The sequence below is a fragment of the Rhincodon typus genome, chromosome 10 (genome assembly GCF_021869965.1).
Source record: "Rhincodon typus isolate 14 chromosome 10, sRhiTyp1.1, whole genome shotgun sequence".
Classification (NCBI taxonomy): Eukaryota; Metazoa; Chordata; class Chondrichthyes; order Orectolobiformes; family Rhincodontidae; genus Rhincodon; species Rhincodon typus.
The window spans coordinates 61,598,794-61,620,393 of record NC_063341.1 but is presented as its reverse complement, the minus strand read 5'-3'; the positions used below and the strand labels follow the sequence as shown (position 1 = coordinate 61,620,393).

Sequence of the window (21,600 nt, the reverse complement as noted above, 5' to 3'; positions counted from 1 at the left end):
TTAGGAGGATAAGTTCTTTACCTTAATCAGATTAAAGATTCATACTGATCCACGCTGTGTCTAATCCAGAAAGTGTAAATTTGAATATTTAATTTAACATTATATCATGTGCCAAACATCATCTAAAAGTAGGTTAAGAAAGATGAGAATAGGGATAAGAAAGATAGAATTGACAGTGAAAGAAAGGGGGAAAGAAAAAGTGAAATAAGATCACAGGAGATTGTTTTACACCTTCCCTTTTAGTAACAATGAGTGCTGAAAGCATGTCTGTTATTTTCATGACAAATGCTGGGCTATATCTTTTTGTCTCTGTGAGCAGTAATGTTCAATTAAAGATTAATGCAGCTTAATATGCAGACTTTACCATTGAGAGAAAAGTACTGCATTGAAATAAGGGAAGTTTCAAATCAAGCACAATAATATTAGAACAGAAGATCAAATAGTACCATTTCTGGGTAATTTATTTTGCTTCATGGTTTATAAGGTTATCTGGTTTAAAGGTTGGGATTATACGTTTAGTTTGACTTCCTAACGCCTCAACATAAATTGTTGTAACCCCAGACGAGACTAACAAATTTTTGTTACGATCTGGTTAAGGAGCAGTATCTTTTTTCTAATTTAAAGTAGACAAAATGTAAGATCTCAGGTATTTGCTTGAAAAGTGATGTGACAAGATTCCATGGCTTTGACCAACAAGGTAAGCTTTAACATAAAAGCTTAGAACAGTGTAACAATCAACTATGTTTTTATATATAAATATATATCCGACAAATCAGAATTAATAAAATATAAATATTGCTAGCAGATAAACTGGTCAAACACCCCACAGACAATACTGTAAAGTGTTAAGTGGTCAAGATAGATTGTACTCAGACATTAGTGACACTATGGATCACCAAATCTCATTAAAATGTTCTCTCCTTTAGAAGGCATTCTGATTTTTTACTTTCAAAGATCTGGCTTCAGAATTTTCTCCAAAGTCTCTCCAGCTTAGACTGTCTCAATGACTGCTCATATCTTGGTAGCTCAATTTCTGCTCTCAGGTCCAAGTTCCCCAGGACTACTGAGACTGTTCCCAAACACCTAATTACTGCCACAATTTCAATATTTATAAAACAGCTAGTTTAACCAAATTGCTGTTGAATTTCTCAACACTTCAATCTTTCTCAGTTGCATCAAGTAAACACTGCTTGTGGGTTTCTTTCATTCTACTGTTAATGGTGCAACGCTATCAATGATTCTCAGAGGCTTCTTCTGCCATTCATGCCTGTAGTATATTAACAGAAGTCCCTGTTCTGCCCAACCTTTGTTCTGAAGAAGGGTCACTGATCTCAAAACGTTAACATTGCTTCCTCTTCACAGATTCTGCCAAACCTGTCAAGCTTTTCCAGCAACTTTTGTTTCTGTTTTCAGGTCACCAGCATCTGCAGATCTTCATTTTATGTTAGGGCATGAGTCTTGCTAGGAGATGGAAACAGTATCAGAGATGTAGAGGTGTCAGAGCAGATGGCGGCCTTTACACTGGCAGAGTGTAAAAGCTCATTCACTTTCTTCCTATGTCGCTGGCATTCCTCCAGATGGCTGACAGCGCACTGAGCCAGTGGCAATCTTGCCCCAGATTGGTATAGTTTAGCATCATAGCCTCCACTGCTAGTTCTGGATGTCCCAATTCTGCACCCACCCACCCCCAACCCATCCAGAAGGACCTCCATGTCCCTGCCTGACATTTGGGGTCAATGTCCCACTGTCTGCCATGTCCAAGACAAATGCCAAGAACATTGCAGGGCAGTTCCAGACAAACCTTGCTTGTTGAGGTTCACAACAGGCTTTTAAAGGTGATATGAGCGCAAGGGATTGCAGTGAATTCTGCGATATCCATTGAGGGATGAGCTGTTCTGGGAAGGGTGTATGGTAAACAGGGCCAGAACTGGACATGAGAGACACCATCAGGATTAGGTCAGTGGCAAACGGTTTGGAAAGAGGCAATGAGAAAACTCACCAGGCCTTGCAGCAAGAAACTGTCCAAAAAAACTGCAATATGACTCAGACTTGGCCAAAAACTGTACAATTCAGCCTTACCTTTCTCGATGTTAATCCTTTTAAAGCAACTTGACTCCAACCCTTCAATGTTTCAATTGATTTTTAACCTATTTCCTACAGTTAAACATTAGTTCTTAAAACTAACATATAATCTAAAATGCATTGATAATAAACTTAATTTTTGCAACAAGCTGTTAAAGTTAAACTAGATAAAACCCAGTCAAAGATCATTTAATCAACATAATGTTCATCCATCTCCAGAAGGAATCCCCAGCTGATAGAGCCGGCAGCTAATCAGAGGCCAGTAGGTCTGCACACAGGGAATGCAAAAGGACCACTGGTGCTGCAAATCAATTGAGGGAGGTGGGCTTCAACCATGGAACCAGGTACTTAGATGTGTTGAACGTCAATGACCTGCTGAAGGGTGTCTCCAACGCACTGCTCATAAAATCATAGTGATGGGTGAGCTCGTGGCGGGCACACCATATCTGCCTGCTTTCCCACGACTGGATGGTTCATAACATTCAGCTGTATTGTTCAAAAGCCACTGTTTTTACAATGAGTAGATAGAATCAATAATTGTTTGACTGTTAGTGTAAGTACTAACAATAGCCGATTATTAACTTTTTATTAATCTGTGGCATTTTTATTCCTATCACTCCATAAATTTCAATACAGAAAGAATTAATGTAGACAAGTGAATTCAAGAATCTAATCCCATTTATGTAATAGTTATGAATTTATAGATTAAATTGCAAATCATTTTCTATATGCTATTTATACCATATATCCCTTGAATAAAATGTACAAATACATTGCCTTTGATTCAAGATGGCAAGTTAACAGATCTGAAACATTCAACTGACTTTTCAAAGCTGTACTTACTGAGCAATTTTTACTGGCATTGCGCTTCCAATGAGTTTTGTCCATCTTTGTAGTTGCTGTCGACCGCAGAGATGCACAAGTCTTCACACGTGGATTTAATGTGAGTATATTCTAATGGTAAAACAAAATACCTGTATTAGCATAGTTTCCTATTTGAAAGACTGTAAAATTATTTATACAAGTTAACTCTATTCATGTACAAATTTGGCATCTCTGAAACACTAGTGATCTAAACTCAGAACAAACTTTCTGCTCAGATGTTAGTACCTTCAAAATGAAATTTAAAATCATGAGGAATGGAAATATATTTGAAATAATTACTCTGTAAATTGCTTCTAAAGTTTTATTTAAAATTTCTGAGCACTGCAATTGCTTTTGTGAGAGGTTCAAACACTAAAATCTCATCTTTATTTAAACATTTTGAGATAACTGGTATCTCCAGATGTTCCAGTGGATGCCTGCTCGTAATTCTACAAAATGAATCTACAATCTGACAACAAGAAGTCAATCAAGAACTTTCCCAAAAAGGTGAAACAGGAAAGTTATCGAACTGTAAAAATTGATATTGATTATTATATAAATAATCTTTGCAAGACAAGATGACTAACAAAATTGATTGAATAAACAGAACTAATTCTTCAACTTGGCAAATTTTAACTCCCTCCATCCGATAGAAACCCAGAAGGTGAATTCAATCTAAACAATAGAATTACTGTTGCTTTTCAAGCATGTAGTCATCATGATGGCTAATGGTTTAAAAGAAGGTTGAAGTAATAAACTAGCCCAGGGGAATACTTCATGAATCTAACTAAATCAGGATCCTATTATGTAGGTGAGACCCAAAAGAACATAACTCACTAGTTTGTGAATGGAGCACCAGCATTGACATACCTTTCAGTAGTACCTGTCAACCAACAAGTGTTGACTTTCAAAACAGTAATGGGGGGAAAATTATTTTTGTGGATAAAGCAAAGCCAGATATATCAGCAGCGTTCCTTTGGAGAGCACATGAACAATATATGAAATCATATGACCATAAGATATAGAACAGAACAGATCATTTGGCCCATTGGATCTACTCCGCCATTCGATCATGACTGACATTTTTCTCAGTTGCATTCTCCTGCCTTCTGCCCGTAACTCTTGGTGTTCTTACCAATCAAGAACCTATCTACCTGTCTTAAATGCAGTCAATGACTTTTTTTTTCATTAATGTGATGAGGGCGTCGCTGGCCAGGCAGCATTATTGTTCAGCCCTAATTGCCCAGAGGGCAGTTCAGAGTCAACCACATTGCTGTGGGTCTGGAGTCACATGTAAGCCAGACCAGGTAAGGATGGCAGCTTCCTTCCCTCAAGGACATTCGTGAACCAGGTGGGTTTTCCCGACAATCGACAATGGATTCATGGTCATCGTTAGATTCTTAATTCCAGAATTCAAATTCCTCCATCTGCCGTGGCAGGATTCAAACTCAGAATGTGACCTTGGTCTCTGGATTAACAGTCCAGTGGTAATACTACTAGGCCATTGCTCTGCAGCAATGAGTTCCACAGATTCATCAACTTCTGGCTGAAGAAATTCCTCCTCATCTCAGTTCTGAACGATTGTTGCTTCACTCTGAGGTTGTGCCCTTGGGTCTTAGTCTCTCCTACTAGTGGAATCATCTTCTCCATGTCCATGCTATCCAGGCCTCTCAGTATTCTCTAAGTTTCAACAGATCTTCTCTCATCCTTCTAAACTCTGTCGAGTACGAACCCAGAATCTTCAACCACTCCTCATATGACAAGCCCTTCATTCCCCAGGATCATTCTTGTAAACCTCTTCTGAACTCTTTCTAACACTAGCACATCCTTTCTTAGATACAGGGCCCAGAACTGCTCACAGTTTTCCAAAAGCAATCTGACCAGAGCCTTATACAGCCTCAAAAGTACACCTCTGCTCTTATATTCTAGCCCTCTTGATAATTGCATTTGCCTTCCTTACTGCCAACTGAACCTAAATGTTAATCTTAAGAGAATCCTAAACTAGGGCTCCCAAGTCCCTTTGTGCTTCAGATTTCCGAAGTCTTTCTCAATTTAGAAAATAATCTATGTTTCTATTCTTCCTACCAAAGTGAATAACCTTACATTGTATTCCATCTGCCACTTATTTGCCCACTCTCCTAGCCTGTCCAAGTCTTTCTGCAGCCTCACTGTTTCCTCAAAACTATCTGTCCTTCCACCTGTCATTGTATCTTCCGCAAACTTAGCAACAATACCCTCAGCTCTTCCATCCAGATTGTTCGTGTATAACATGAGTAGTTGTGGTCCCAATACGGACCCCTGTGGAACTCCACTAGTTACCAGCTGCCATCCTGAAAAGACCACTCTATCCCCACTTTTTGCCTTCTGCCAGTCAACTAGTCGTCTATCCATGCCAGTACCTTACCCCTAACACCATGGACACTTTTCTTATTTAGCAACCTCCTACATGGCACCTTTTCAAAATCACATCCACAGGTTGTCCTTTATCTACCTAGCTCGTTACCTCCTCCAAGAAGTCTAACACACTAACCTCTGCCCCCTGACTCTCTTGAAGTTCTGGTTTGCTGCTGGTGTCTTCCACAGTGAAAACTGATACAAAGTACCTATTCAATTCGTCCGCCATTTCTTTGTTCCCCATTATGACGTACCCCACCTCATTTGCCAGTGGCCCAATCCTCTATCTGACTTGATGGTACAGTGGCTCAGTGGTTAGCACTGCTGTCTCGCAGTGCCAGAGACCTGAGTTCTATTCCAACCTTGGATGATAGTGTGGAGTTTGCACATTCTCCCTATGTCTGCATGGGTGTCCTCTGGGTGTTCCAGTTTCCTTCCACAGTCCAAAGCTGTGCAGGTTTAGGTGGATTAGCCATGGGAAATGCAGGGTTACAGGGATAGGATTGAGGGGTAGATCTGGGTGGGGTGCCCTTTGGAACGTTGATGTGGACCAAATGACCTCCTTCCGTACTGTATGGATTCTATGAGACAATGTCCATTCTTGCCTCTCTCTTACCTTTTATTTTTCTAAGAATCTCTCCTTTTTATGTTACTAGCTAGCTTAATTCATCTTCTCCACCAACCCACCCGCTCCGTGTTGTTCTTTTAGTTACCCTTTACTGGTTTTAAAATCCCAATACATGATCCTAATCATGCAGATTTCAATCATCTTCACCACGTTGTATATGCTTTCTCTTTTGCTTTTATGCTGCCCTGACCTCCCTTGTCAGCCAAGATTGCCTCATCCACCCCTTAGTAAGTTTCATCCTCCTTGGGATGAATCTCTGCAGTGACTCCCAAATTGCCCCCAGAAACTCCTGCTATTACAGCTCCCTTGCAATGTTCTCCTTTCAATCAACTCTATCCAGCTCCTCCCTCATGTCTATGCAGTTACTTTTACTCAATTGTAATACTGTTACATCTGATTCAAGCTTCTTCCTCTTAAACTGCAGGATGAATTCTATCATATTATGTTCACCGCTCTGGATTTACCTCACCTCGCCTGTCCCTTCCCAGCCTTCTTTGCTCCCTCCACCCAACAGAGATGGACCCAAACTGACTTTGTTGCTGTTCAGTGACCTGAATCCAGCAAGCCACGCCAAGAGAAAAGCAAAATGCTGCAGATGGTGAAAATCTGAAACAAACGCAGATAATGCTGGAGAAGCTCAGCAGGTCTGGCGGCATCTATGTGGAGAGAAAAGCACTGTTAGCAATTCTAACCTGGTATGACTCTTCTTCAGAACTTAAGAAGCTACAGCAGCAGGCTGCTAACTGTTTCATTAATTTGAGGTCCAACCATCCAAATGGCCCTGATCTCCTACTGCCTCTCACCAACAGTTCACCTGTAATTCTACTGGTTAGCTGCTTAAAACATTATGAAAAAGCTTCTTTGCATTTTTGTGGGAGACTTACCTATCGTCCTGAAGAATCTGGGTTATAGAATGGCCATTGGGGCACGATGGTTAAATTTTGCACCTCTTGGCAATCAAGTTAAGCACCTTTTGCAGGACGGGTAGAACTCAACGTAAGAGGAGACAATGGAGGAAAAGAGAGGCAGGAAGGCAACAGAGGCTATACCCTCACTTGGGGTCAACCAGTGGGGACAAAGCTATCTGCAGATGGCCACAATCCAATGTTGCAGCAGATTGCATCTCTTTAGGCAGATAGTCACAGATAACTGTGTCCTCATTGCTAAAGACCCTGCATATCAGAGAACTGTTTGCCATTCCCTCCAAGTGACAATTAATGTCAATTGAGTCTTGAACCTCTTCACTTCTGGCTGTTTCCAAGGATTAGCTGTGAACATCAATTAGCACATCATTGTATCTCATTGGTCATGAAAACCACCTTATAAACGTGCATTCATTTCAAACACACATGGCCTGTCAGGGACAAAAGGCTTTGGGTTATGCTGCTATTGCTGTATTTTTTCAAGTGCAAAGCATTATCAGTTTGTGAATAACAAGGACTCAGCAACTGGCCAGTGAGATTCATCAACAGGAAGGGCTCCTACTCACTCGACATTCATCTAAACTACACCTACAAAAGCTTCCTCCATGTGTGTGCTTGTTTTCCTAGCACTTGCCATGAATCCTTCATCCTTCAACCACTTACGCTGCTTCAGATCATCATTTCAGAGATGGCTACTGATCCCTCAGACAAGATGCAACCAGTGCCACCTGCTGAGCATGACAACCATTGAGCAGGTCGCACAGTTTCTGAGGATGCAATTTGATTGCCTGGCACTGGTCAGGTGGCACTCTCAAAAACCCTTGTGCAAGGGTCTCTGTCCTTGTGATACCCTCCTGAGTTGTCTATAACATGGCCCTCCTGGGACTCGTAGAACTTGGGGACAGTAAGCTTCAGGAAGGGAATGTCTTGTTTGAGGAAGACCAGTAGGTGAGAGGAGAGGTGGAATTAGAGGGAGAGGAAGGTGGTGGTGAACAGAGAGGCACCACAGCTGCATTACAATCTTGTCTCCTCCTGCTTCCCTCTGGGAAGAAGATCTCCCTCCTCTCCCTCATGGCCTCCAGCATTAGATCCAGGTCAAAATGGAAGAAGCAAGAGACTGTTGTCTCTTGTCCCAGGTGCTAGCCTTCCTGCTCTCATGTTATATCTTGTTTCTCTCTACTTGTTAACAGGTAAACAAGCCTCTTCTTCTGGATAACAGACAGCCTCAGTGATGGCCCATATGGGGAGACTAAAGAAACCCATACTTCATCTGACCTCACTCCATTCCTTCCCCGCTATGGCTTTAAGTGGAAACTGATCTCCATATCAGATAAGGCCTTCCCCATGTGAGCTCATGAACAAATTCTCATTGGAGGTAGGTTTCTGCCCCAAAGTAGGCTCAGCTCCTGTTTCTGCACACATCACGCTCCTCCAGCCCCGCCAACGTAACCAATTAGCATGCAGTGAAGAGCTAATGGGTGCAAATGATCAGAAAGAGAGCAGCAGTATTACCCAGAAGTCAAATTAGCAGCATTATTTTCAAATACATTGATCAAGAGTTTAAGATAAGCTCCTAAATGTAGCTTTACACCATATCTTGCTCACACAGCCACTACAGTTGTTCACGTACAGCTCATACAGTTCTAGCCATTTGGAAAGCCCTATTTTAAAAGCACATTAAACCTCCAGGGAAATTTATCAGCCTACTTTGACTCTTTAAGTTATGGCAGGAACTATGGTGCCTGCTTCTGCTCGTATAACATTAAAAATGACCTGTCTGGGGAAAGTGACTTCTACCCATGTCTTCAAGCTCCATACTCAGCAAGTTTAATGTGATGTGCACTGAGCGATGTAACTCAGGCTTGCTGGCTGAACAACATGCCACACAACATGCTGTTCTGGGATTGATATATGCAGTATAATGTCTGTTTAGAAGATCTTTGTGCATGGTAGCTTCATGAGAATTATTTGATCCTTCCAGTTCCTGTTGTATAAATTATTGCAACTATCAGTTTTTGTTTCCAATACAGGCAGGGTGAACTGTGCCTCTTCAAGGAACATTTCTTCCATAGTAAAAAGTCATTTGCTTCACCACAAACAGTATTGAAAACAGTAACTTGTATTTATAGACTGCCTTCAGCATACCAAAACATCCCAAGGTACATCCTGAAACTTTGTCAAAGATGTGGGTTTTAAGTATCAACTAAAATGGGAATAGAAAGATTTCAGGAGGAAGTTCAAAGTTTGAGCTGAGGCAATTAAAGGGGATGAAACCATGGAGATGTTTGAAAACCAAGACAGAAATTTTAAAAACTCAACATTGACAAACATGAAGTAACTGGAAGTTAACAAGCACAGCTGGGTTAATAGGACTGAACGCAACCTGGGAACTAAACACAGGAAATTTGGATAAGCATATGTTTGTAGTGGGTTTGAGGTGGGAGTTTGGGCACAATGACTACAGCCAAATGTAGAAAACCAAACCTTCTTGTTATTCATTTACTTTCAGATGTTAGTATTAATCAATTAAGATATTAAGATTATAGAATAGAGAGACCTAGGGGTTCAGGTATATAATTCTTTGAAGTTTACATCACATATAGACAGGATGGTTAAGAAGGCATTCAACATGCTTGCCTTCATTGCTCACTAGTTTGAGTTGAGGAGTTGGGATGTTATGTTGAGGTTGTAAAAGATGCTGATGGTTCATCTTCTGAAATATTGTGTCTAGTTTTGCTTGCCCTGTTACAGGAAGGATATTATTAAGCTGGAGGGAGTTTAGAAGAGATTTACCAGGATGTTGCTGGGAATGAAAGGTTTGAGATATGGCAAAAGGTTGCATAGGCTGGGACATTTTTCTCTGGAGTGTAGGAGGTTGAGGGGTAACCTCATAGTGGTCTATAAAATCATGAGGGGCATAGATAAGGTGAACGGCAATTGTCTCTTCCCTTGGATGGAGGTTTCAAAACTAGGGGGTATATTTTTAAGGTGAAAGGAGAAAGTTATAGAAAAGACATGAGGGGCAATTTTTTTGCACACAGCGAGTGGTTTGTGTGTGGAATGAACTTCTAGAAGAAGGTGGATGGGGGTACGGTGGCAATGTTTAAAAGTCATTTGGATAAGTATATGAATAAGAAACATTTGGAGTGATATGGGCCAAACGCAGGCAGATGGGACTGGTTTAATTTGGGATTATGGTTGGCATGGACTAGTGGGACCAAAGGGTCTGTTTCTGTGCCGTATGATTCTATGATACTATATTTAAAAGTTTACATAGTCAGCAACACAGAAAAAAATACCATTTCAATCAGAAAACCATTTAATGAATATTTTTGGGTTTGCTCCAAAGAGTCGTTTGAGGTGAAAAGTGGTGTTTGTGCTTCTGAGTTTGGTGTTTATGAAACTGAAATAAAAACAAAGTGCTGGATAAATACAGCAAGTCCAGCAGCATTTGTGGAGATGGAAACAATTAACATTTTGGGTCCAGTCTGACTCTTCTTCAGAGCTGAAGAGAGCTGGAAAATGGTGGATTTTATCCTATAGACAGAGGGGGAGGAGGAGCAAATGGGACTGATTGTGAGGGCGAACAGAGCAGAAGACAAAGGCAATGATAATGGGGCTAAAGGAGAGATAGATATGTGAAATGTTCTCGTTACTTATGAAACTGAGCTCATGTTGGCGGTCTGCAGCATTAGAAATTAAGCTGAAGTCATGTTACCCCTGTTCAGTTTGATGTAAAAAATCTTTATTTAAAAATGAATAAAGGGAGCTCCTCAACTTTCATTCTTCACCCAAGATATTAAAAGAGACCCCTGATCATGGTATCTCTGTTGAGGCATTGCTGGCTGAAAACTTGCTCTGTTAACATATATTGGGCAAAATTTCTGAACTTGGTCCCAGTTGTGTGGTTAAATAGCATGCCTCCTTAAGCTAAGTAACAGCATTAGAATCCCATCTCCAAGTTCCCAAACCAATCAGGGAGGGAGAACAGGATTCCTAATTAAAGAAATTGTGGCAGTGACTATAGAGTTGTTCAACCAGACATGACATTTCTGAGGCTAGAAATCACATGACACCTGGCTATAGTCCAAGAGGTTTATTTGAAATCACAAGCTTTCGGAGCAGCGTACTTCAAATAAACCTGTTGGACTATAACCTGGTGTTGTGTGACTTATGAACTTGTCCACTCTAGTCCAACACCGGCACCTACACATCATTTTCTGTGGCTGGAGAAATCACAGGTATCAAAGAGAGACCTGGAAAGGCTGTTCCCTGGACTTCTCTCTTCCAAGGGGTCTCCGTCTTACCTGGAGGTCCTGCTATGGGTTCTGAAGGGCTACAGTCAATTGAGTTTTCCCATGGATAGAAAAAAAAGTATACTGCTTCAGTAAGCAGACATACTTGGATTTCCTGAGGAAGTCAGCAGGAGTGTGGTCCCTCAAATCAGGAGACCATATTTGGATAAGTGATCTCTCGATGGCATGAACATAAAGTAACATGTCACGTTCAGAAGGCAAGATCCACAGTCTGATTTCCCCAGCCATTCTCTTATACAGCATTCATCAGGCCAACTCAACTTACTCTATTCTTTCCAGGCATCTCTCACCCCCACATGAGCATCTAATCCAGGCCTCCTAACCTTTTGTACACATGCTTCTACTCATGTTGCCCTTCCCTGATAACACTCAACCCATTGCAACCATTCACTTTCCTTGTTTTTAACCCTTCCAGGAGGCAAATACAGGTGAGGAGAGGGCCTGGTTACTAGGGGGGGCGGTGGTGTTGTCCTTCTAGTGACAATGCTGATCCACAGGGAAGGAGGTCTCGGTCCAGTAGACTTAGGATATCAACAATGACCTGCCATGAGTTTCCTGAGGTACTGGTGCAAACATATTAATTGAGGGAGGGTCTGAGGAAGGGTCACCAGATCCAAAACATTAACTCTGATTCTTTTCTTTGTAGATGCTGCCAGTCCTGCTGAGCTTTTCCAGCAAATTCTGTTTTTATTCATTGAGGGGGAGGTAAAAGCCTTGTGGCATTATCGCTGGACTGTGAATGAATATGAAAACAATGTCAATAGAGTTGATTGTCAGCCAGATGACACTATTCTGGAAATCTTGTCTCTTTGGAGCTGAGTTTCCATCCCTCTACTTAATGGAGGGATATGTAGCTGAGGAGAAAGCAGCTGCTGAATTGGCTGGCTCTGTTGTTGTTCATGTTGCTGCTGCTGTTATTCTCTCTTAGGAGAGAAGTGTAAAATGGAAGTGCAGCTGAAGGTGAATGAAGTGCCGGACTGACTTGTAACAAGTTGGCTATCACTTGTCATGCAATGAAAATGTTCTCTGCAAAAAGGGTGCTGTGAGACTCTCACCTGGATACAGCTCCAGCTCTTCAGTTTCAAATGGCTTAAAAGGTTTCACAGCCTTCATGAAGCCAGTTTGACGATAAAAAAAGTCATTCCCTCCAGTCCCTGGCAAGTCGCTGTCAGCTCAAGAAATAGTTTCACTAGCTGCTGAAGCTAGAATTCCTGATTAGAACTCACCTTAATGAGCGACTCGAATATTTTAATTACTTTCCTGACAGCTGCACAGGCATGCCCTGCTCATCTCAAAATCAATTTGGGTCAAATCCCAAACAAGGAAGAATGATGTCAGGATACTGACTGAGTGACACTAGGAGAATTTAACTCTTCACACACAACCAAACTTGCCCTGCCTTACTCAGACAACTCTATCCATTCTAATCAGGGTTGGTGCCTCTTCTGTCATTGTCCATGTTCCAGGCACTATTGGCTCATCTCTCCTCTTCATTGCAATCATGACATGGATTTGACAGGTGATTTAACAGCCGAATAACCATCCCTGCTGCTCACCCTCGCCCATTATCAGGACAGTGATACACATTATCTATCTTCTACTTTTGACTGTATTCCCCATTACAACAGTATTGACACTTCAAATCATTCATCCTGGGACATGAAAGAAGTTAAGGAAGTGGATGTTCATTAAAAAAAAGGGTGTCAATTGGAAATTTTGATGATATCCTAGTCGGTAAGAGGGCAGTTAGGGTGGCATGGTGGCTCTGTGGTTAGCACTGCTGCCTAACAGATCCAGGGACCTGGGTTTGATTCCAGCCTTGGGTGACTGTCTGTGTGGAATTTGCATGCTCTTCCCGTGTCTATATGGATTTTAGCCACTCTGATTTCCTCCCACAGTCCAGGGATGTGTAGGCTAGATGGGTTGTTCATGGTAAATGCAGGGTAATGGGGATAGGGTAGGGAGTTGAGTCAGGAATGGACGCTCTGAGGATTAGTGAAATCTTGATGGGCTGAATGGCCTCTTTCCACACTGTAGGAATTCTAAGATTTAAAACTTTTCCATCCCCACAGAGGGGGCTCTAGAATATTGAGCAGGAGCAAATATTTTGAAAATAGCATGACAAACTCCTCCTCCAAGGGGTTGGACACAATGACCCAGAGACCCAGAGATCACCAACATAACATTGCAAGATAGAGGAGCGGTTCTTTCGATAAATCCAAGCATCAATGCCTCAGGAAAATTGGGTTCTCACAGCAGTTCTTTGCAGAAATCTACAGCATCCTGTCCTCGCTCATAAAACAAGATGGCCAATTAGCTCACAAAAGGGCCTACTTGAGGCTGGATGAAGACATTGCTTGGGTCTTCCTGGTATAGAAGTAGCCCCACTTCCATCCCTCACATCTCCATCTGGATAGAGATACTTCTTAGAGATAGGGTCCCAGCTACAGAGCAGGGAAGGGATAGCAATATAGGAAGTACAACAATATCTTCAAGTGATTATCTCAACAATGGTCTTGCTGAGGTGCATTGGCTATAGCTACAGCTGCAAGCCATCTTGTGACAGGTTTCCTTCCAGAATGAGGACCTGATAGCTCTGCATGTAAAATTTTTAATTTGCCCCAGCCTTGCAGAGAGATTTGTTTTGAGCAGCCTTTTGTAGCCTCCAGCCTCTCAACAGTGTCCATCTCCTGATGGAGCTGCCAGCTGGACATCATCACAAGTCTTCAGAGTGGACATCACACTGGTCCTTCCACCATCCTTAATTAGAAAAGGCTTTCAAGAGATTGATTATAAACAGAATTATCCAAAGGTACAGTGAGCAATGTCCGACAAGAGCCACTTCCAACTTAGAATTGAACCTGACACCAGGTCACTCACCAACCAGGAAAATCCAGCTGGGAGAATTCAAATCACAATTTGCCTGTTGGAAATTTGATCTTGGATTTTTAAAAAAGAAGCACTCTGGAAAAAAAATCTGGTAGCAATAAAAGTTACTGTACTGATGTGGAAATGGAATCAGTGTCCTTCCCCAGTCTGGCTGATACATGACTTCAGGCTCGCCCCTTTGTAATCAACTCTTAACTGCTCCTTTGAAATGGCTTAGCATTCTGTTCCATTTTATCAAACTGGAGATCATCCTCATTACACCAATGGCTGTGATTCGAGGCCAGTTAGGTGTGAGATGAGGGTAAGTTCCTTCACCCAGACAGTGTGAGCCTGTGCAATTCTCTGTCGCAGAAAGCGGTTGAGGCCAAAACATTGAATATTTTTCAGAATGAGTTAGATATAGTTCTTAGGGCTAAAAGGATCAAAGTGTATGGGGACAAGATGCAACAAGGTACTGAGCTGGATGATCAGCCATGATCATATTGAATGGCGGAACAGGCTCAAACAGCCAAAATGGCTTATCCCTGCCTCTGTTTTCTATATTTCGATATTTGATTGATTACTGTCATATGTACTGAGATACACAATGAAAAGTGTTGGCTTACTTGTTTTATGGGCAGATTGTACTATACAGGTGCATTAGGGTAACAGAACAGAGTGCAGAATACAATACAAATTTCTAAGGATGTTAAAATTTGAGTTAAATTAAAGAAAAATCTGGAATGCAATAACCAGGCTAGTGGTAACCATTGTCAATTGTGAATACATCTGGTTCATTAGTGTCCTTGAGGGAAGGAAATCTGATGTCCTTACCTGGCCTAGTCTACATGTGACTCCAAATCCACTGCCATACAGTTGACCTCTAACTGCCTAATGGGCAACGCATGCTGGCCTAGACAGTGATATTGCCATCGAATGAGTGAATAATAAGATCTTTAGCAGGAAACTGGTAGGAACTAATCAGATGCCTGCTCTGTAACTTGCCTACTTTGAATTTTAATTACAGTCTGTATGAAGTAATTTGGATGGGTTACAAATGTGCAGCTGATCTGATGCCATTAGTTCCCTGCGAGGCAGCTAGGTTAAAAATTGTCTCTAATGTAACCGAAAATGTAACTTTTTTTTTGTAGGAAATGAATTTCAAAACATTTCCAGGCTTGAATTTTGACTAGTGCCTGTGGATATCCTAATCTAAATGACAGATAACATATGGCTGGTTTGCTAAAGTAATTGATTAACATATATGAACCAGAGCCAAGAGTTTGGGGTGCTAGAGAAACAAGGATCTTGAAATTACTCCATGGGATACCAATGTATAAATATTTAACATGGTATTCTGGAATTATTCTGATGTATTGTTGAACAAAATCTGAACTGTAACAGTAATTCATTAATTAGCAAAAGAGAAGACTATATGTCTTATTTTAGTTCATTTGGCTATTTTCACACATTAGTAGATAAATAATAATTACTGTGTATATAATTGCCTTTTTTAAAAAATTGCTTTGTTTCTTTCTACCAATAAAATTCAATAAAATTCCAAACAAGGTGAGTTCTTTCTGACAGCAGGTACAAAACATAGCACGTATTTAAATTATGCAACTTGTCATACATCTCCCCTGTCACCATCTTGTCCTGCCATCATTCCCATTACTGTGTCATGGTACAAACATTTGCCTCTGAGTCAGTACATTGTAGTGTCAAGTGCCATTCCAGAGCATTGAACAGTGAAAAAAAAACCTAGGTTGATGCTGCTGTGGAGTATGGACAGAATACTGTAAGATCAGAATTGCTGCCTTCTGGTAAAGCAAGGCCCCAAGAACAGAGACAGAATACTGTTTCGAAGGACAGTATTGTTGCTGTTTCAAAGGACAGTATTGTTGCTGTTTCAAAGGGTAGCAGTAGATTATCCTCAGTTTCCTAACCATTATTCATTATTCAACATCACAAAAACAGATTATCTAATTATATTATATTACTATAGTTCCAAATTTACTACAAACTGCTTATACTTCAAAATAAGTAATTAATTGAATGTAAAGTGTTTTGCAACATCCTGTAGTTGTGAAAATAAATATAAATGGAAGACTTTTTTACACTGTATTATTACACTATTATTAATTAACTCTGTCTTGGATTTTTGCAGAGGAATTCAATATGGACAAACATTTTGCCCTTAAAGCATAGACAGAAATAATGTACATGCCTATGCAGTCAGAGTGCAAGGCTATATCCGACAACAAATCATGAGCAGTAAAGGGCAACTTGTCATTTTTCTTTTAAAAAGGTTAACAGAAAATAGAAGGCACGCATCAGGGGGCCTTGACATCATAACACCCTGGGTAAGAAGATTAATACAATGAGTAAGATTATTTCAAAGCTCAAACAGGGATTTGAAATAACCACCAGGCATCTAACAGCATAGAAACGTCATTTTATTGCAGCTAATTCTTTCAGTTTCTCCAATGACATGAAAAAGGTGACTTCAGCTTTTAGGGCAAATAGTGGAAATTCACCTAATTTATTTGCTCATGGCCTCTCACTGGCATCATACAGAGCCCATTGTCATGGGGAAAGAAGATTGAAATGGGAATAAGTACCAAAAAAAACCTTTTGTTTAATTTTCCTGCACAATGAAATTTTATCCACTTTCTGCCAAATTATTTGGTGTGTCCTATTGCAGAAACATATTTTTTGGTGAAGGTAGGTGCAGGAGTTAAAAATATTGAAATCCTAAAAGTATAAGTTATAGTAGCATTGTTGTCATCTGCCAGAGAATTGCAATTTAATATTCTTTTAAAACTGAATAGTTATTAAAAAATGGTAATTTGGCATGCAAGTTAAACCTTCAAGTACATTTTATGTCCCTTAAATATAACAGGTCATAAATAACATTAAAATTGATACAAATGCTGACCACAGAAAGGAATATAGCTGAGTACAACTTGTTCAGTAGATTTTATAGTACAATTTAATAGTTAAGCATTTCTGAGGAAGTATTTTGCTGAAATGAAATGGTTTGATTATACCTGGTCAGACTGATATATTAACAACACTCCTCTTGTAACAATGTTCATAACTGAAGGAAAGACACAGAGTCATAACATTCTAAGTTGTTGCTCAACACAACTATATTGCTACACTTGCCAACTTTTTCCTCAAAAATTAGCAAGTGGTGAAAAATAAATTTCCGTAACTGATTTATGACTCTTGGCCATTTCAAAGTCTGCAAACCAGTTTCGCCTCTTAATATATGACTTACCAACATGTAACCAAAAGGCAAAATTGTGGATGGCAATGTTGTGAAGGACACTAAAGTTAACTCTAATATTTATTTTATAAGTGAGCAGATGACATGATGTCCATTTTAAAAGTTCAGGCAGAATTTTCCCACATTCACAGTCTCTTCTCAATGGAAAAGTAATTTGATGTACATGGTTCAACATTGCATCACAATTTTATAAAGTATTATTGATTTTAGCCAAAAGGGAAGCATATATTTTATTGTTAAACTGCATGGGATATGTAATCCGTGAATTAATTAAAATATCATAATCAACACGAAAATAATAGTCTTGAATTTTTTTGCACAACAAAAAACATATGACAATAAATCAAGTAAGAAATTTCTGCACCTAGCTTTCACACATCAATATTGTTTTGAAGTACAGATAATTAAGTTTTTTTTACATAATAACCGACTATTAACAAAACTTCAAAATACCTACAAGAATATTCAATTGTGTGGCAGATAATTTTATTGAAGGAGCATTACAACACTTCAGCAACAACAACTAATATCCATTTAGCATCTTTGATGAAATAAAATATCCCACATTGCTTCATAGGCTTGTTATAAAACAAAGTGTAGCACTGAATCACATGAAGAGATAATAGATCAAATGATCAAAAGCTTGATCAAAGAGGTAGGATTTAACGAGTAACTAAAAAAATCAAGGGGAGTTAGAATGGTAGAGAAGTGTAGAAATCATATTCCGTAGCCTAGAAACGAAGCAACATTGAAGGAGCTGCCACGAATGGTGGAATGATTGAAATTGGGGACACTGAAGAGTTAGAGAAGTCCAACTGTCTAAGGAGGATTATAGAGCTGGAACAAATAAAAGAATAAAGTAAGGGTGAGGTCATGATGGGATGTGAAAACAGGGAGAGAAATTTTGGAATTAAGCAATTGTCTAACCAGGAGACAGTTACGTTCGTAAGCACTTTGGTGCTAACTGAATAGGATTTAGTGAAAGTTGAATCACGGGCAGTGGACTTCTGGATGACCTCAAGTTTACTGAGGCTAAAATATGGCAAACAGCCAGGAGGGCACTGGCAAAATCAAATCTAGAGGTAACAAAAGCATGTAAGAGTCCAAGAACAAAGTGAGAATCAAAAACATTCCCTCGAAACTGGTGAGAACGGCGAGGGCAGTAACTCTCACATTACCTCTGGAGTTTAGCTTCTTTGTCCAAGGCTATAACAAAGTGAGGAGCTGAATGATCCTGGTGGAACTATAACTGAACATCTTCATTCTGAGCAAGTTCCACTAGTACTGTCAAGGACAGCTTCAATCATTTTACTGTTGATTGACGTTTAAGAATGAGCTGATAAGGCAGTAACTGGCCAGATTGGATTTGTCCTGCTTTTCATGGACGGGCCATACCACATTGTCAGGCAGATGCTAGTGTTATAGCTATACTAGAACAACTGGTGGCATGACAAGTTCTTAAGCACAAGTCCTCAGTTCTACTGCTAGGATATTTTCAGGGTTCAATGCCTATGGAGTATCCATTGCCTTCAGTCATTCCTTGATACCATGCAAAGTGGAACAAGTCGGCTGAAGATTGGAATATGTGATACAGTGGAGGGTAAGAAGTTGAGTCATCCACTTAGCATTTCTGTTGAGATGACAGAAGTCGTGCAGCCTGTCCATCTTTTGCCATTTGAGGCCTTTAAGTCATCCTCCTGGTATTTCACAGTAAGACTGTTGCAACTTAGAAGTTGCTGGCCCTCTGATTGATTGATAGTTCCTGGAGGGCAGGACACTCTGCCTCAGACGTCAGTACTGAATAATTCACTTAACTGACAAAATAATGTTCTAGGGACGGTGCAGATGGACTCGCGCCAACATTCTGGCAGGTGGACAGTGTTAGAGTGTCCACATGAAATCCCTGCCACTATCTCTGGGACAGGGTCCAGAGGAAAATACCTTTGATCAGGGAGTAGTGAAGAAGACAAATTTGGAAGGTAGGCAATGCACTGGTTCTTTTCCTGTCGGACTGAATTATTTGAAATCACAAAATACATCACACAATTTTTCCTTTCTATTTCGGAGGCTAAATTTTACAAGTGGTAAATTGAAAGAGCTAATAAATGTGCATCATTTTAAAAGTATTCTTATGCGATAGAGTATGCCCCAGATCTCCCCAGAGATACACCATCATCTGGTGGAATAAGAAAGGGCACAGACAAGAATAATTGAAAGGAATGTGTGCAAATTCAGAAATGGTGCTTCTGGCACTGACTAGAATGACCCTATTACTGTTAAGGTTGCATTAGAGTTTTTCATTTGCTACTTGGCTATTTTTATAGAAAAGTAATGTGATTTCTGCTCCCCCCTGCAAGTAATAGATTATTTGCTGCCACCTGGAGAAAGACAGTTCAAAATTTAAAGAAATATAATTAATTCCCAAAGAGCATACGAATCCCTTTGGGATCAATTACCTTTGTGCCGTTTGCCCTGAGTGGGATTGGGGCTCCACTGAGGTTAACTGGGAAGAGCTGTGTAGACTTCCAGTAGTTCTCTAGATATGGCCTTACAGTACATCCCCAAACTGCTGCTGGAATTTGGTGGGAAGCCAATAAACCTGTATCATCTCCCTCTGCTGAACAGGAGTCTTATAAACTAGCAGTTGCGAGGAACAACAATTTCCAACTTTTGCTTAAAACTGTGATTTCCCCTCACTATTGTACCACTGGCAAGTTGTACCAACTAGTGAATGTCATTCTTTCAGTCATGCAGTCATCAAAAAGACAAAATATGCAACAAACTGGTAGTTGCAGAACGGCTTTGAAAAATTCATGTTTTCTCAAAATGTACTGTAAAACTGAGCTCAAATTTAATGGGAGGCATATTCAGGATTGTCCATTTTACATTTGTGCAACCATCAACAAACCGCAACCAATGTTGAGCCTCTCCTGCAACATTCTACACATAGACATTTAAGTTTTAAAACATTTTGACAAATCGGTAACAAAAAGGAGTGCCCGGTGATTTGAAAATGCACAACAACTTTAAAATCTAGTCTACAATATACATCAAGATTAATATATGTGTTAAATATGTTAATACTTTATGTATTATCTATAATACTACTGCATAAATTTCTGGCAGAGTAAGATATTGGCATGAGAGGTGAAAAATACTAACTTCAAGTCAATGCAGCAAAGGTCTTTAAATGATAAACATAGATTCATTGTTGACTGCAATGGCTATTAAATTTAAGATAACTAGTTGTTGAATTTTTTTTGCTGTTTGCTGTACATTGCTTTTTTTCTATACTCATGTGTCAAACTGTAAGCCATTTAATTATAACGAACTTCTATATCAAGCTTTGATTTTGCAAATGTGATCAAAAGCTAAACATTGCATTTTGAGGTATTTTCAGGCTACTAACAATAAATCAATACATCACTAGAGCTTTCATCACATGACTTGCCCACACTCACCAGACATTAGTCAACGAACACATCCATCTTTGCAGCACACTGCCATCCAACACTGTTTAGAAAAAGTGAAAAGGTTCATTACCCAATTGGATGATGCTTACCCATCAGCCAAGCAGCATTGTTTTAATTTTCTGTGAATAGTGAAAATGAGAACAGATTTTTTTTATGTTCCTGTGATTTTTTTCTCCAGGGTAGCACACATCAGTTTCCTGGAAATTGATCTTCAATTCCTGAAGACTCCAAGCCAATCAAGCAGGGTTGGACATCCTAAGGTTTTCTATTTCTAAGTAACTAAAATATTCCTCTGATCTTTCTTTCATTCTCACACTGGAATTAAAATTCATCACACCACCTCCTATTCTTTCCTTTTTATAATATCAAAGTACGCAAGACCTTCTCTCTTTCAATCTTTTCTGCTTGGAATTAATACTATAGGAAAAAGTTAAAACAAAAAGGAGATGGTTTATGTCATCTAACTGCTGTGACCTGATTTACTCCATTTTCCATTCTTGTTCTACAATGTGCACAGATTAAATTGGAACAAAGCATACCTTATGGTTAAATGTCCCTGACTGCATTCTGTAGCCCTATTGTAACATTTCATGTTGACACTTGGAGCTGTTAATTGAAACTATCCTCTACTCAGAATTGGATTGTGAAGAGTTACTGAGGTAGATTTTATGAAGGTGCAATCTGTACGGAAGTAAATGGTTCCAAGCTTCTTCATCCATTTTTTGAAACAAAACAAAATAATTGGTACAGAATATTCAAA

The 21,600-nt window shown here is 39.8% G+C and overlaps 1 protein-coding gene across 1 annotated transcript in view; it reads right to left on the bottom strand.

Moving 5' to 3' along the window:
* The window catches only part of dpyda.1 (dihydropyrimidine dehydrogenase a, tandem duplicate 1), a 619,381-nt gene that overhangs the window by 512,753 nt on the left and 85,028 nt on the right, over positions 1–21,600 (bottom strand). Inside the window, exon 2 of the mRNA XM_048601540.1 lies at positions 2,926–3,036. Coding sequence (XP_048457497.1) covers positions 2,926–3,036 — 111 coding nt within the window. The remainder of the gene's footprint in view (positions 1–2,925; positions 3,037–21,600) is intronic.